The following is a 15,139-nucleotide window of genomic DNA, read 5'->3' on the forward strand; positions in this document are numbered from 1 at the left end:
TAAATTAAACTGTACCTCCACATATAGAACCAGCAGCTAGTTCTATAGCTAAGACTTCAATACTCAGAGGGGGAAAAAAAACAAGGAACACACACACTTAATCATAGGAGGGTAATGACATAGTTGAAAATTTCTGTTATGGCACCAGACAAAGCAAATCTTTCTTTTACCACCCAACACTACAAAATACCCTGACTAGATGATCATTAAATTGGTAGGGTAAGGAATTGTGTGGTCCTTAACATTAAAAAACACAGAAAGGTTATAGTGTTATAACTTGATCCATGCTTTTTTACCCTGAAGACTTTAAAAGATACTAAAAATAATTTCCTAAATTATTGAAATTCCCTTAATTTTCCTTGTATTCTTATTTAATAAATTATTTTTAAAAAAGTAAAACAACTCACCAGGCACAATACATATCTCCTTGTTGTAGCTGACGTGATAAAAATGCAGTACATAAAACAAGAGCACTTTTTTCATCTCCCTCAGATTCTAAGTTACATATCATCTCCAGTGCATCTTTGCAATCAACTTCTGAAATCTAAAGAAAATGGATATAAAAAATTTCTCATAAAATAGTATTCTAATTAAAAATTCACATCTGATCAGTATAATGAAAAAAAATCCACTCGTATGTTAATAGTACACAATTGGTCATTGCTATAGCTTTATAAATGTCTAATACAGAAGTTAGTATCACAAATCTGGAAAAATATTAACACAAGAGAATTTTTTCATGGATTTTCAAAGTATTCATTGACATGTAAAGAACTATGCAAGCAGTCCCAATCATAAAGCAAATCTGAAAAAGATGTAGTACTTAGTCTCCCCTTTATCCGGTGATTTTAAAAGGATTTAAATACAAAGAAAGACAATAAAGAGGTCTATTATACATAACTAGTAAACTAGTCTATCTGAAAAATAAGAGTAATATGAAACATTTTATGTAACTATACCACTTTTAAATTAAGCTCGCCTTAGTTCCTACAAAATGCTACTATATCTCTTTCCACATATATGAATTTACTCCATTTCAAAACTTCTCAAAAGTCATGCTGGAATAAGTATAACCTAGATGATAGCAACTTGCTTAATTTAAACATGCATTCATATCTATTACTTATTCTTATTTAACAATTAAAATGTACAACTTTACCACCATGATATACTATATGAAACTTCATGCACTTTACTATATGACACCGGATATGACAAGCAACATACAATCACAAATCGCTAAGCGTTCCACGATAAAAAGTCATTCCTAAGCGGATTAAAAAGCAATGGGTGACCAAATACAGTGCGTCAGAACCAATGTACCAGAGGTAAAAAAGGCCCACGTGGCTGATTTTGAATCACTTCTCACCAATTTTTGAGTAAGACAAAAAGTGGGTGTAAATACAACGTGCTAAGTGAGGAGAAGGGTGACCATCAGGTGGATCTTAGAGGAGGAAAAGGCTGCATGGCAGCATTCAGTGGTCACACTATAGCCATTACATTGGATTAGAAAGCCCTCGGACAATATCAGACTAGAGCGTGTCTGTATTGAGAGCTGACTTCTTTAAGGGCATATGAAGTTGGTGGTGTTAAAGTCTTGCTATTCCCAGGTGTAGTGTTCTTTCCCTATTAGACTCCTCTGCCTCCGCTTTTTAACAAACACTACGGATGAAAGGGTTTCCAAAAGTTTGTGGGAAAATCCCTTTAATCTTTTAATTGCAATGTCCCAAGAACTTTTAAAAGTCTCCTCACTGGACACCCCCTTACCGAAGGGTGGTGGGGAGGAGACGAGCCAGTCAGGGAGTGGTATAGCGCCGATGACGCACACAACTTTCCTCTAGCTCTTGAATGCTTTCTCCCCTCCCCCCACTATCATGATCCCAATTCTACCTTACACATCTGACTAGGAACTGGAAACAGGCAATCGGACCACCAATGAGTGACGATACCAGGAGGGTAAGGGAAAGGTGGGGGGAGAAAGAGGGAGCCGATCACATGATCTACATATAACCCCCTCCCTGGGGGGCGCACAAGAGAAAAGTGGGTGAAGGGAGACATCTGGCTCAGTTTAAGGGAGGGCGGGGGAAAATGTTGATACCAAGGGCTCAAGTAGAAACATGCTTTGAAAATGATGATGCCAACAAATGTACAAATATGTTTGACACAATGGATGGATGTACGGATTGTGGTAAGAGTTGTACAAGCCCCCAATAAAATGACTAAAGAAAAAGGTCGCTTATAAATGACTCATTTAAACAAGCAAAAAAGGGCTAAGGAATAAAAATGTAATATATATATATATATATATAGGTACATATATACATACATATTATTTTACTAAGATAGTTTTCAAGTATCAACAAGAACTTTTCTCCTAAATAGGTATTATCATTTTATACATAATGAATCTGGGACAAAAAGTTGTTCTATAATTTGCTCAAATAAAAGTTAAAGGTGGAGCCATAAATCAAACCATGTCTGAATGACACTGTATTCCCATGATTCTGCCGTTTCATCACATCACTTACCTTGTATTAATTAAATATGTATTAGAAACAATTCCCTTAGCGTACTCCCTACTGTTGAGGCAATTCTGACTCACAGTGACCCAGTAAGACAGAGTATACGGCCTCTTTGGGTTCCCAAAGCTCTGAGTCGTTACAAAAGCGGACTGTAACATCTTTTCCCCCCATAGCTGCTGGTGTATTCAGCCAGCCAGCCTCTTGGCTTCAGAGCCAACTGCTCTGACCAATGTGCCACTGCTGTTGGGTGCCAATGAGCCAGTTCTAACGTGCAGCTACCCTGTTCACAAAACACTGCCCAGTCTTGGTCCCGCACCGTCCTCACACTTGTTAGTCTGAACCCATTATTGCAGCCAGTTACACTGCATTGCTGAGGGTCTTCCTCTTTTCCACTAACCCTCTATCAAGCATGATGTCAAGGGCACTGATCTCCTTAATATATCCAAAGTAGGGAGACAAGTCTCACCCCTCTTGCTTCTAAGGAGCATTCGGATTGCACTTTGACCAAAACAGAAGAGTTCTTCTGGCAGCTCATGGTATTTTCAATGCTCTTCATTAACACCATAATTCAAAAGCATCAGCTATCCTCTGGGGTCTTCCTTATTCATTGTCCAACTTATGCAACCATATAAAGCCCCCTTAAAAAGAATTCTGTTGTTCTTTAGTGACATCAAGTCGACTCTGAATCACACTAGCTCTACGCAGAGTGAGGTACTGCCACTGCGGCCTCATCTTCAGTCTTCCCTTGCACTTGAAGTCCTTACTATGGCCATGGTGCCAATACACTCTGTTGGGGTGGGGACTCTTCCTGTTTTCCACTGATCATCTACTTTACCTGATGACATGTCTAAAGAACGTGAGACAAACTCTTACCGCCTTCTCTTCTAAGAGCATCCTATGTTCCTTCTAACACAGTATAAAGGCCCAAACCAAACTCACTGCCGTCGAGTTGAGGCTGACTCATAGTGACACTAGAGGATAGCACAGAATTGCCCCTGTGAGTCTCTGAGAATTGAACGGGAGTAGAATGCCCCATCTTTCTCCCAGTCTGATGGTTTCGAACTGTGAACTTTGCAAAGCGCAGTTCAGTGCCCAACCACTACACCAACAAGGCTCTGAATACAGAAGGGCAACCTTCTATTAGGTGCCATGTTAATAAGAAGCAGCATTGCTAATCCACTGAATTGTTTGGTCATTACTACTTCTTTTCATAGATAACACTCAATGGCTAAATTACCTTTTCAAATTCAAATAACTAATGGCAATTAGATTTTAACACAAGTCTAGCTTCAAAATCTTGTGTACTTCAGTAATATATGTGCATACTGAGGCCATCTATGGCTAAATATTGCTTTGAGATGTTTCAGGCTTAACAATAGTTATTACTTCTTGAAAGTCTGATTTATTTTGGGTCTGGTCATTTTTTGTTATTGTCATCCCCTCCCGCCCCCTAAAATCTAAGGCATTAATAAAATGGATTATAATACGTTGTGTGTGTGTATATATATATGAAAAAGTTAAATTTCCTATTAATTTATATTTACCATTCTTAAAAATGCCTATTAGTATGTGTGTATGAAGAGCAGTATGCATTTATTTCTATACATATATCAAAAGAAACATTTGGTACAATCTCTTTTTAAAGTCATACTAATGAAATTAATTTTATTGTTCCCCCTGATAGCCTTCATTTTCTTGATTTGCCACTAGATGGCAATGCTTGAATTAAAATAGTTAATAAAAGTGGGATAAGTCAAACAGAAAAATCAATGAGCGATAATTTTTTTAAAAGCCAAAGTAGAGGCTGGGCGAACGCTACTGCGCAGGTTGCACATGGGTCGGCAGCACTGCAGTGGGTGATGCACACAGATACCCAGAAGCGCGCTGGGCCGCGGGCTCAGGCTGGTCTCCCGCACTTTGCTTGTGAACAGAATCTGCTGTCCTGACCAGATGGTTGGCCTCTTTCCTACAAGGCGACACTTGAGTGCTGCTAGGTGTGTACCGGATTGCCGTGAAGTGAAGGTCAGCAAGGCGATCTTCAACAAGGCCAAGCTGGAAGTGCTCCTGAGGCCGAAGATCGGGCTTCCAGGTGTGGCTGAGAAAAGGCAGGAACATGTGCGCCACAGTGGTTCTGGCCGGCCACTGCACCTCCATCACCGTGGTGCTGCGGCAGGTCGTCAGCCTGTTGCCTGAACGCTGCCTGCATGGCGCTGGTGGACGCACGTGTGCCCATGCGAGTCCTCTTCTGGGGCGTCACCTGTGCTCTGGACTTGGATGGGAATCTTGTGCTGGGCCCCACCATGAAGCAGGAAAAGGTCTGAGACACCTAAAGGAGCTTCCCGCCTCACCGCTGTGACTGCGTTGCTTGCATCGTGACAGTGGGGAGCAGTACCTGCTCACGTCCACCACCAGGGGCTCTACTCCAACACCGAGGTGGCACGCACTCCTGCCACTCACCCTCGTCCCAGGCCATCTGGACGATTCAGGAGCAGCCCTTTCTCTCTGCGACCGTGCCCAACGTTTTAATCAAAGAAACTCTTGGGGGATGGGGGAGTCCAGAAGCAATCTTAGCGTGAAGCCCAATTTCGGAGATGGGACAAGAGTAGCAGCTTGCAATCAGGATGGGCAAGAGGTGGAGGTGGGGGCCTCTGAAACCCACCTCCCTCCCCCACCAGAGTGAGAGCCACACCCAATCTCTGGTTCTCTAAGAAACCAAGTTGGGCTAACTGGTCTCCAAGAGCACTTCCCACTCAGACCGTCTATGAATCCCCGGGTGCAGAGCATGAACGATTTGGGTCTGTGGGAGCCCCTGGTTCCTGAGTCCCTAGAAGATGGGGATCTCAAAGCTGCCAGACCATCTGAACTTCACGGGGCTGCTGCCCATGGGGCCCACGGTTCAAATCCACCACCTGCTCAAGGGAAAGGAGATTGCCCACTCCTGTAGATACATAGGCTCAAAGTGTGGTGGGGTTTCCAGGCCACGGAACAAGTAAAGCCGAGTGCTTTGAGGCAGGAAGCTGGCTTGTGGAGTGGGGTGCCTGGGGGCACTTATGGGGGAGCCGGGCTTGCGGTGGAACAGAACGCCTTCAGACTGAGGCTTACAGCGGAGCCGCCTGCCTCCTGGGCACGTATTCCCACTCACCGCTATGAAGCTGATGCTAACGTATGATGATCCTATAGAACAGAGAACTGTCCTGTGAGTTCCTAAGATTGGAATCCCTTATGGGGAGGTAAGCCTCGTCTGTCTCCCTCAGAGTGGCTGGTGGTTTCGAACTGCCGACCTTGCAGTTAGCAGCCCAGCGTGTATCCGCTACACTACCAGGGCTCCTTTGGGCAGGTATTAGCAGCCCTGAAGGAACTTTGCGTGCACGTCTGGACTGAACAGTTGTATAACCTGAGCACGTCTCACCTGCTAGCTTCCTGCGTGAGCCCTTCCATCACAGGGAAAAGGAGATTTACCGTCCCAGAAACCTGACATAGTCGTGGTTCGCAGCCTAGTGTGAACCAACTCAGTGGTCTTGTAGTTGTAGGTCTTGTGCCTCCCAGAATTGCGTCCCCCGCCCCCCTTCTTCCGCACGAAGAGCCTGCAGAGTAGGAAATAAAGGGGCCGGGGACGGGCGCCTTCAGGTCCGCTCCAGCTCTAGGCAGCAGCGCCCCCTTGTGTGAGGGTTAAACCGCACTCCACCAGGGTTTGACAAGCCTTTGCCCCAGGCGACAAAGGGTGCAGGGACTCAAACTTCCAGTCTTTCCCTTGGCAACAGAGCAGTTAGCTGCCTGGGCCGCGCAGGCCTGGGGACCTGCTGCGTACTCTAGGGAGGTGGGAGGTGTGGGGCCTCTTGGGTCTACAGGCTGTGTGGCATGTGGGTCCAGGACGTGCCCCCAGCATTGACCAGTGTGTTGTCCCCGCCCCCCAAGGCCCCAGCTCCAGCAGTGCCTGGCCACAGCTCAGGCTGCCTCCCAACACATCTTCCGCTTCTACCGGGAATCTCTGCTGCCTCTGCCACCGCCGCTGGTCCCCACAGCCTCCAGTGTAAAAAAAAAAAACGACCAAGACAGACACATATACACAGCCAAAGTAGAATAATATAAGAATTAACATTATATTATATATGAGGATTATATAAAAAAGCGCAGAAGGCTTCAAAAGGTTAATGGAAACGTTTGCTTATTTTAAATTCCATTTTCACAAATTTTTAAAAGTCCTTTTGTATTACTAGTAGGATTCTAGTTCATATGAGTGTCTTTCAAAATATGTCTAAACATTTATTTGTGTAAATAGATGGCTAAGTACAAATTCTCTAAGTAACACCACTTGTCTTAGTTTCATTAACGTGTCTTCAAAAATAAGGATTTTTTTGGGGCAGTGAGAAAAAAAATAGTTTCTTAAGGTCAGGGTTAATTCCACATTTTAAAACAAAATTTAAGCAGGAATATTCCCAAATCACAGAAGCTTTGCAACAATTTTATGGGAACCAGTTTTTTAATTAGAACTAGTGTTTTAAAGAGGGTTGGGATGGCCTCAAAGATGAGCGAAGACCAACAAACTTCAATGATAAAGACTATCAAATACCTAATTCTCTATTGCTTCTAAAAAGGAACAAAAAGTTAATGTACTACAAAATTTAAAATTGTGAATGAAATTTTACAAATCAATGGTACTTTTCTGCTTATAAAAGATACTAGTTTTCAAAAAACATATGGAAAAGTAGAACTAAAAATAAAGCATACAAACTTTACTTCTCAACATAAGTCTCATCAAGTTCAAGACACTTGGTAGTTATGGGATCAGCCATCAGACTCAATTAAGAGCCCTGAAAATGTAGTCATGCCTCTATAGTCTTTTGTAGATTAACTGAGGAGAACTGGGCATCTTTTATACATTTTTAAAGACTGGTGGGGGGTGGGGGATTGGTGTTTGTCGGGGGGAGGTGAGAAGGAACCAAATCACGGTCTAAGGCTGCCTATTTTTCTAACAAAACAAGATTGTAAAATTGCCCTCGCTTGTGAGAACAGTGCTGTTGTGGCGAAGCATTCTCTGCGGAAGCTTTCCTGGGTATTTTTCTTCTAGCGCTTTGGCTTTCTCAAAACAGTCTCATAATAAGCAGATGTTACCACCGCTTGGCCCTCCAAAAGGCCAACTCACCAAATGCTTTGAATGTCCTCCTAACATGTTGCTGTGACCTTTGTGCGTGGCTGGCCCACATTTAATTTTGACTGGCCCGCTTGGTAGCCAATGCTTTGGTACTTTACCTTCAGAGTCATATTGGTAAAGTCACACTCCATCTCCTATAATTCTTCTAATAAGTACTTTAGAATCTTGGACCAACGTCTTTGAAATTTCCAAGAAAAGCTCTGCTCCTGTCTGGAGGTGCTCCGGGTGCAACAGATGTAACAGGTCAAGTAGAGAGCGTGCACAACTCTATGGTTCCCTCCTCCAAATTTGGATTTTGCTATTTACAGTCCTTAGATCATACAGGCTGCTGTGTTTCTTCTTTGCAGATTTAACCAATGCCTCACTTAGATAGCTGCTTGTTTTAAGACAAGTCTCCAGGACCCTAGACACAATTCTTTTTTACAGCACACTTACAGCATCCTTATCTTCAGAGACCTCTTCATTCAGTTAAGTACCGAGTATGATCATGTCATTAGAACTAGCTGTTCTAAGGTTGGGGTTAAAATTAAGTGTGAACTCAAAATCCATGAACATATCTATGGCTCATAAATGTTCTTGGTTAACTTTAGAGACACGATTATCATTTTATTGGGAGAATAATATAAATCATCCCCATGAGACATAAGGTAATTCTACCGATATTTTCATTAATATAACAAAATACCAAGTATACTTTGAAAATGTATTGCTTTAAAACATGCTTTAAGAATAATCTTATGCTTACAAATAAATATCCATTTCTATCTACAAAGATCTTAAATGCTTAACCTCAGGCTATGAATTTGTTAATTTTAAATGTATTGTTTCTTTGATCCAACTATTCGGCTCCTAGAAAATTTTCCTAACAAGGATGAAGACAAACAAGTGAAATGTTCACCAGCCTGGTTAAATATAATACAAATCTGTACTATAGAATTATGTAGTCATGAGAAAAAATATGATTTACCTATATGTAGCAACATGGAAAGATACCCATGAGAAGAAAACATGGTGACTAACAACTAGTGTTTGTGTATGTACATTTTTAGCACATAAAAATATATGTATATACATAGAAAGATGTCAAGAGGATTAAATGTCCAATTTTTCAAACTTCTTTCTAATAATGGGAACACAGCAGAGCAAAAAGGCGCTCTAGTGCAATTATTAAGCAGCTGGCTGCTAAACTCAAAGGTCAGTGGTTTGAACTCACCAGCCTCTCTATGGCACAAAGATGTGACTGTATACTTCGGTTAATTATTTATAGCTTTAGAATCCCACGGGGCAGTTCCACTGTGTTCCACAGGGTCATTATGAGCTGGAATTGACTAAATGACAATGTGTAGTAGGATGGAATACGGGAAATTGTGGTTAGGGAGAGATAAGCAAGAGGATTTTGATATTAAAATTTATATTTATTGTTATTTACTCCTTTTTAAATGACAAAACCAATAGTAGTACTGGGTCTAAAATAAACAGTGTCACCTTTACTCTTACTACTTATCCACCCCCCAAAAGTGTATTCCTTCCAGAGAATCCAGCTGAAACCGTCATTGCTCCCAGCTTCATTCTCCGCCATTAATCAGGGTCAGCTGCTCTAACACAGTGAAAATGTTGGCTAATAATTTCTTGACTACTGGCTCATTTGAATACGGATGGTACTAAGCTCATTTATAGAAACGAAGAATAATCAAGTGTAATCTCTAAGCACAATAATAAATAAGGGATGTGCAGATTTACATGGACTCTTTTCTACCCCGTTCTACGTGGCATGTGAGCTGAAACTGACTAGATGGCAGTGAGTTTCTTTCTTTTAAAAATTTTATTCTTTTTTTGCAAATGTGATCTATTCTTTTGGGGGGTATGTTGTAGATAGAGATCCGAGTGAGCACTGCTTGAGACAAACAGTCTCAATCCCAACTAATACGAGAAGAGGAAGAAACCATCTATCATGACAGGCATGCGCGGTGCTCCTCCAGCATGGTCCTGGGGTGTTCAAAGCAAGCTGGACTACTATTGTTCAATTTTAGGCTTACTGTAAGATCTGCTAATCAAAGGACACATAAATAGACTTTTTATTGGATTTTACTTAAGACAACAAAATCATTGTCATCAACTTCAAATACAATTTCAAAACTAACTCAGTAACAACCTAAAGTCTAAACCACCGGCTTCCTATTAAGAAGTATGCTTCTTTAGGTCAGGGCCTCTGGCTTGCTCACCTTTATGCCTCATAAATTTCCAAGCATATCAGAATTGTTTCAAATAGAAGGAAAATGGTAGGAACTCAAAAGCTCTGTCATCATTTGTATCTTACTTGTGAATTCTCTAAAAATTTCAAAGACAATGACATGTGAAAGGCAATGGTTTTAAATGTAACTATATTTTCAAGATTCCTTTCTCCTCTTTCCATCTCATATCTTGGATAGGTCTGGGGATCCTATGAGGCATATGAGCCCAGGACAAAGTGGCAACATGGGAACACATCATTTATTTTGTAAACCTTTGCTGAAAGAAGTACAGACAGAAAGAGTTAACACAGTGACAGAACTGAAAAACAAAACCCTTTGTTATAGCTGAAGAGTTCTAAGATGTAGCTGCAAATATTACTAATTTATTGGAGGATTTAAAAAGTCACATACATTTCAATATATATATATACACCAATTACCATCTCTATTAAGTTATTTCAAAGAATACTTCGGGATTACCAACAAAAATTCCCCTGGACCAGATGGCTTCACAGGAGAATTCTACCAAGCATTCAAGGAAGAACTGACACCAATCCTACATAAACCCTTCCAGATCATAGAAAAAGACAGCAAATGCCCGAATTCCTTCTATGAAGCTAGTCTAACTCTGACACCCAAACCGGGCAAGGATCCCAAAGAATTGAGAACTACAGACCAATATCCCTAATGAACACTGATACAAACACACACACAACACACACACACACACATACAAACCCAGCAAAATAATGACCAACAGAATACAAAAGTATATAAAACAAGTAATTCACCATGACCAACTGGGATTCATACCAGGGATGCAGGATGGTTCAACATATGAAAGACCATTACTATCATTCACCACATTGACATGAAAATCCGTAAGAATCACATGATAGTATCAATAGATACAGAAAAAGCATTCGACAACATCCAACACCAATTCCTGTTTAAGACACTTGCAAAGATAGGAATGGAAGGAAAGTTCCTCAAGACAATACAAGCTATATATGAAAAGCCAACAGCCAACGTGGTAGTCAATGGAGAAAAGACTAACACAATACCACTGAAAAAGGGGACCAGACAAGGATGCCCCTTGTTCCCACTCTTATTTAATATCGTGCTGGAGGTTTTAGCTAACAGCATAAGGCAAAGAAAAGACATCAAAGGTATTCACCTGGGGAAGGAAGAGGTGAAACTATTGATTTTTTGTGGTTGATATCATTTTATATATGGAAAATCCTAAAAGCTCCACAAGGGGAGCACTGGAAACAATAGAGGAGTTTGGCAGAGTAGTAGGATACAAGGTCAACAAACAGAAGTCCATTGGACTGCTATACACATCAGATAAGACCACAGAAGAGATAAAAAAGGAGGTACCCTTCACAATCTTCAAGCACAAACTGAAATATTTAGGGATATACTTGACTAAAAGAACAAAAGATCTATATAAGGAAAACTACAGAACACTATTACAAGAAACCAAGAGTGACCTCAACAAATGGAAGAATATCCTATGCTTGTGGATCAAAAGGCTCAATATAGTAAAGATGTCAGTTCTGCCCAAAGTACTATATAAGTTTAATGCAATCCTGATATAATTACCCTCATCTTCAAAGAAATGGAAAAACTGATTATCAACTTCATATGGAGAGGAAAGTAGCCCAGAATTAGCAGAGACCTCCTCAAGAAGAACACAGTGGGAGGGCTTGCCCTACCTGACTTTAGCACCTATTATACAGCCACAGTTGTCAAAACCGCATGGTATTGGTACAATGACAGACACTCATCAGACAAATAGAAAAGAACTGAAACCCCAGAAATAAAATCATCAGCATACATACAGACAACTGATCTTTGATAAAGGTCCAAAAAATATCCAATGGGAAGCAGATGCCCTCTTTAACAAGTGGTATGGAAAAAAAATGGATATTTACCTGCAAAAAATGAAGCAAGACCCTTATCTCACTGCATGCACAAGAATAAACTCAAAGTGGATCACAGACCTTGAGGTAAAATCCAAAACTATCAGGGCCATCAATAAGGGAATTAGGACCAACTTAGAACTTTGACACAGGGAATACATAGACTATTAGAAACAGGGAAGGACACAAACACAGGAGGCACAAATTGAAAAATAGGATATACTGAAGATAAAACACCTGTGTACATCCATGAACTGGGAGAACATCTTCAGCAAAGATGCATCAGAAAAAAGTCTTATTACTAAAATCTACAATACTCTGCTAGCTTCCAAAAAGGAAAACACTAATTGCCCACTTGACACGTGGGCAAAGGATTGGAACAAAAGTTTCACAGGGGCAGAAATCCGAATGGCCAACAAACATATGAGGAAATGTTCCCGATCTTTAGCCATAAGAGAAATGCAAGTTAAAACAACAATGAGGTACCACCTGACACCCTCAAAGGTAGCCCAATTAAAATAAAATCAGAAAGCAACAAGTGTTGGAGGGGCTGTGGGGAGACAGGAACTCTCATCCACTGCTGGTGGACCTGTAAGTATGTACAGCCACTATGGAAATCGATCTGGTGATATCTAAAACAGATGGAAATTGAGCTACTGTACGACCCAGCAATCCCCCTACTGGGCATATACTAAGAGGCAAGAAACAAACCATGGCCAGGCATCTGTGCTTCAATGTTCATTGCGGCACAGTTCACAATTGCAAGGAGCTGGAAGCAACCCAAATTTCCATCAACCTTGGAGTGGATCAAAAACTGGTTCATACATACAATGGAGCACTGCGCATCGCTAAAAAGCAGTGATGAACATATAAAGCACATCGCTGCATGGGAAGAACTGGAGGAAATCATGCTAAGCGAAGTAAATCAAGCACAAAAGGACAAGTACAACATGAGTCCGCTGAGGTAAGTTTAAAAAAAAAATGTAAAGGGGGCATCGGGGGAAAAGCCACTGTATGCAGACATTCCTGGCTGAGGACCAGGGAGCACGGCAGGGGCCAGACCTAATCCAGGGGTACACATGGTAGCCAACTAAAAAGGAGGGGGGGAAAGGAAAAAGAAAATAAAAAAAGAAATGGGTAGCGGGGGCGCAGGGCACTAATCCTCCCAAGGGGAGGGTATTGTTTATATCTCCATAGGAAAAAAGGGACCAGACTTCAACCCAGTGCTCCAAGATGTGAATGCTACATGCCGGCATGGAATAGGGAACAAGTGGAGAGGTCTGAGAGGCTGGCTCCAATCCCAACAAAGTAGACACCTGTACCTCCCCCAGGAAGAATTTATTTCAGAGGACAGCACTGAAGCTGCAGCTCAGGGAGCGGACCATGTCTGATCAGATCACATGGGAGCAAATGAAGGCGGAGGAAGAGGGAGTGGAGTACATCCTGGCCCACTAAACCTTAAGGACGATATTCCCGCTCAGAGCAGCCAATCTACAGAGAAGACCATATGGCCGGCCCTCTTGTGGGCATCTAACTTCCAGTCTAAGGGTATCCTCCTGAACTGATTATATCCCTCTTATCTACTCAGGCATTAAGTTACACTAAGTGTCCTCTATGACTTGTATCACAACCTTTCCCCTAGCACAGTGTTTCTCAACCTGTGGTTTGAATGACCTTTTCACAGGGGTCACCTAAGACCATCTGCAAACATATATTTCCAATGGTCTTAGGAACAAAGACACCCCTCCTCTATCTGTCTCCAGGCGGGTCTGCCACATGCTGATATGCTGATCTGGCGAGAAAGAAACTATCTCAACCTTCTCACTTTTTAAGCATTCTGTTGTAAAATATAGCAATGGAGTTTACTGTTGCTATATTAAGATTGTTATCCATGCTTCAAGACAAAATTTCATTTATTTGTAATTAAAAATAAATATTTCACAATATATAATTACATATTATTTTTGTGATTCATCACTATGCTTTAATTCTTTTCCATTTGTAACAATGAAAATATATCCTGCATATCAAATATTTACATGGCGATTCATAATAGTAGCAAAATGACAGTTATGAAGTAGCAACGAGAATAATTTTATGGTTGGGGGGTCACCACAATATGAGGAACTGTCTGAAAGGTAGCGGTATTAGGAAGGTTGAGAACTACCGCCCTAGCATATGCTAAGGGTATGTTTCTCAATCCCTTTGCGGTGGTCACTCTACTCGAGAAGTAATGGATAACTAAACTAGAGTTAGCAAGCACTTAAGTACATTAAGTGCTTTCAAAACACTTTTGGTGATCTCCAGTTCTTCTTTATGCTCTTCAAATATTATTTCTCTCAAGATTAAAAACATTAATTATCCTTTAATTCCAACTTCACTTGGTGTTTTCCAAAAACTCCTATAGCTACATGCATACTACACTGTATGCTCAGAAGTAGGAGTAAAACAATCATGTGCCTCCCTAAGAAAATCTTATATTAGACATGCACATAAGAAAATTAAACTTTAATAAATACATATAGATGAATATAACAGGCTTGAAAAGTTTGTAGAAACAGAATTGAAAGACAATGCAATTTACCCATGGAACTTAAAAAAGCTCCGTTGCAGATATGTGTGTCTTAGTTATCTAGTTTTGCTATAACAGAAATAGCCCAAGAGAAAACTCTTAATACACAGAAATTTATTTCCTCACAGTTTAGTCTAAAAGTCAGAATTTAGAAGTCTGGCTTTAAGGAAATGCTTTCTCTCTACGTTGGCTCTGGTCTTTGTCTACTCAGCTTCTATTTCTTGCCATCTATCTTTGCCTGGGTCTAGAATGTTCTCAGCACAGGGACTCCAGATCCAAAGGACATACATACTCCGATCTTGGTTCTTCTTTCTTGGTAGCAGTGAAGTCCCTCCCCTGTTTTTTTGCTTCTTTTATCCCTTGTGTGATACCAGGTGTAACCCCAGCAAGGGTGGTGACTTGAGTAATGATGGTAAATCAACATATATTCCACACTAATCCTGCCTTGTTAACACATACTAGCTAGGATTTATAACACATCACAAAAACAGAAGTATATTAACACCAGATAATATGGTGTTAATGGAGGGTATCCACATTAATACTGGGCCCCATGGTCAGTCAAATTGATACATATTCTTGAGAAAGTAAATTCAATCCATGACATACTACCCTTTACCCTGAAAATTTTCTGTCTTTGCCAAACAGTCACCCCATCACATCTTCTGGATCATCTAAATTCAATATAGTTGAAGCTTTAGAAAAATTGTATCCTGAGGCAAAATTCTCCCTATTTT

General features: G+C 40.9%; 1 protein-coding gene and 1 pseudogene across 1 annotated transcript in view; one reads left to right on the forward strand and one right to left on the reverse strand.

Annotated features, from left to right (window-relative positions):
• The window catches only part of ZNF292 (zinc finger protein 292), an 86,798-nt gene that overhangs the window by 14,138 nt on the left and 57,521 nt on the right, over window positions 1-15,139 (reverse strand). Inside the window, exon 6 of the mRNA XM_075554803.1 lies at window positions 408-544. Within this exon, the coding sequence (XP_075410918.1) occupies window positions 408-544 (137 nt within the window). The remainder of the gene's footprint in view (window positions 1-407; window positions 545-15,139) is intronic.
• Window positions 4,382-9,573, forward strand: LOC142453091 (exosome complex component RRP46-like; annotated as a pseudogene).

Source organism: Tenrec ecaudatus, chromosome 7, assembly GCF_050624435.1.
Source record: "Tenrec ecaudatus isolate mTenEca1 chromosome 7, mTenEca1.hap1, whole genome shotgun sequence".
Classification (NCBI taxonomy): domain Eukaryota; kingdom Metazoa; phylum Chordata; class Mammalia; order Afrosoricida; family Tenrecidae; genus Tenrec; species Tenrec ecaudatus.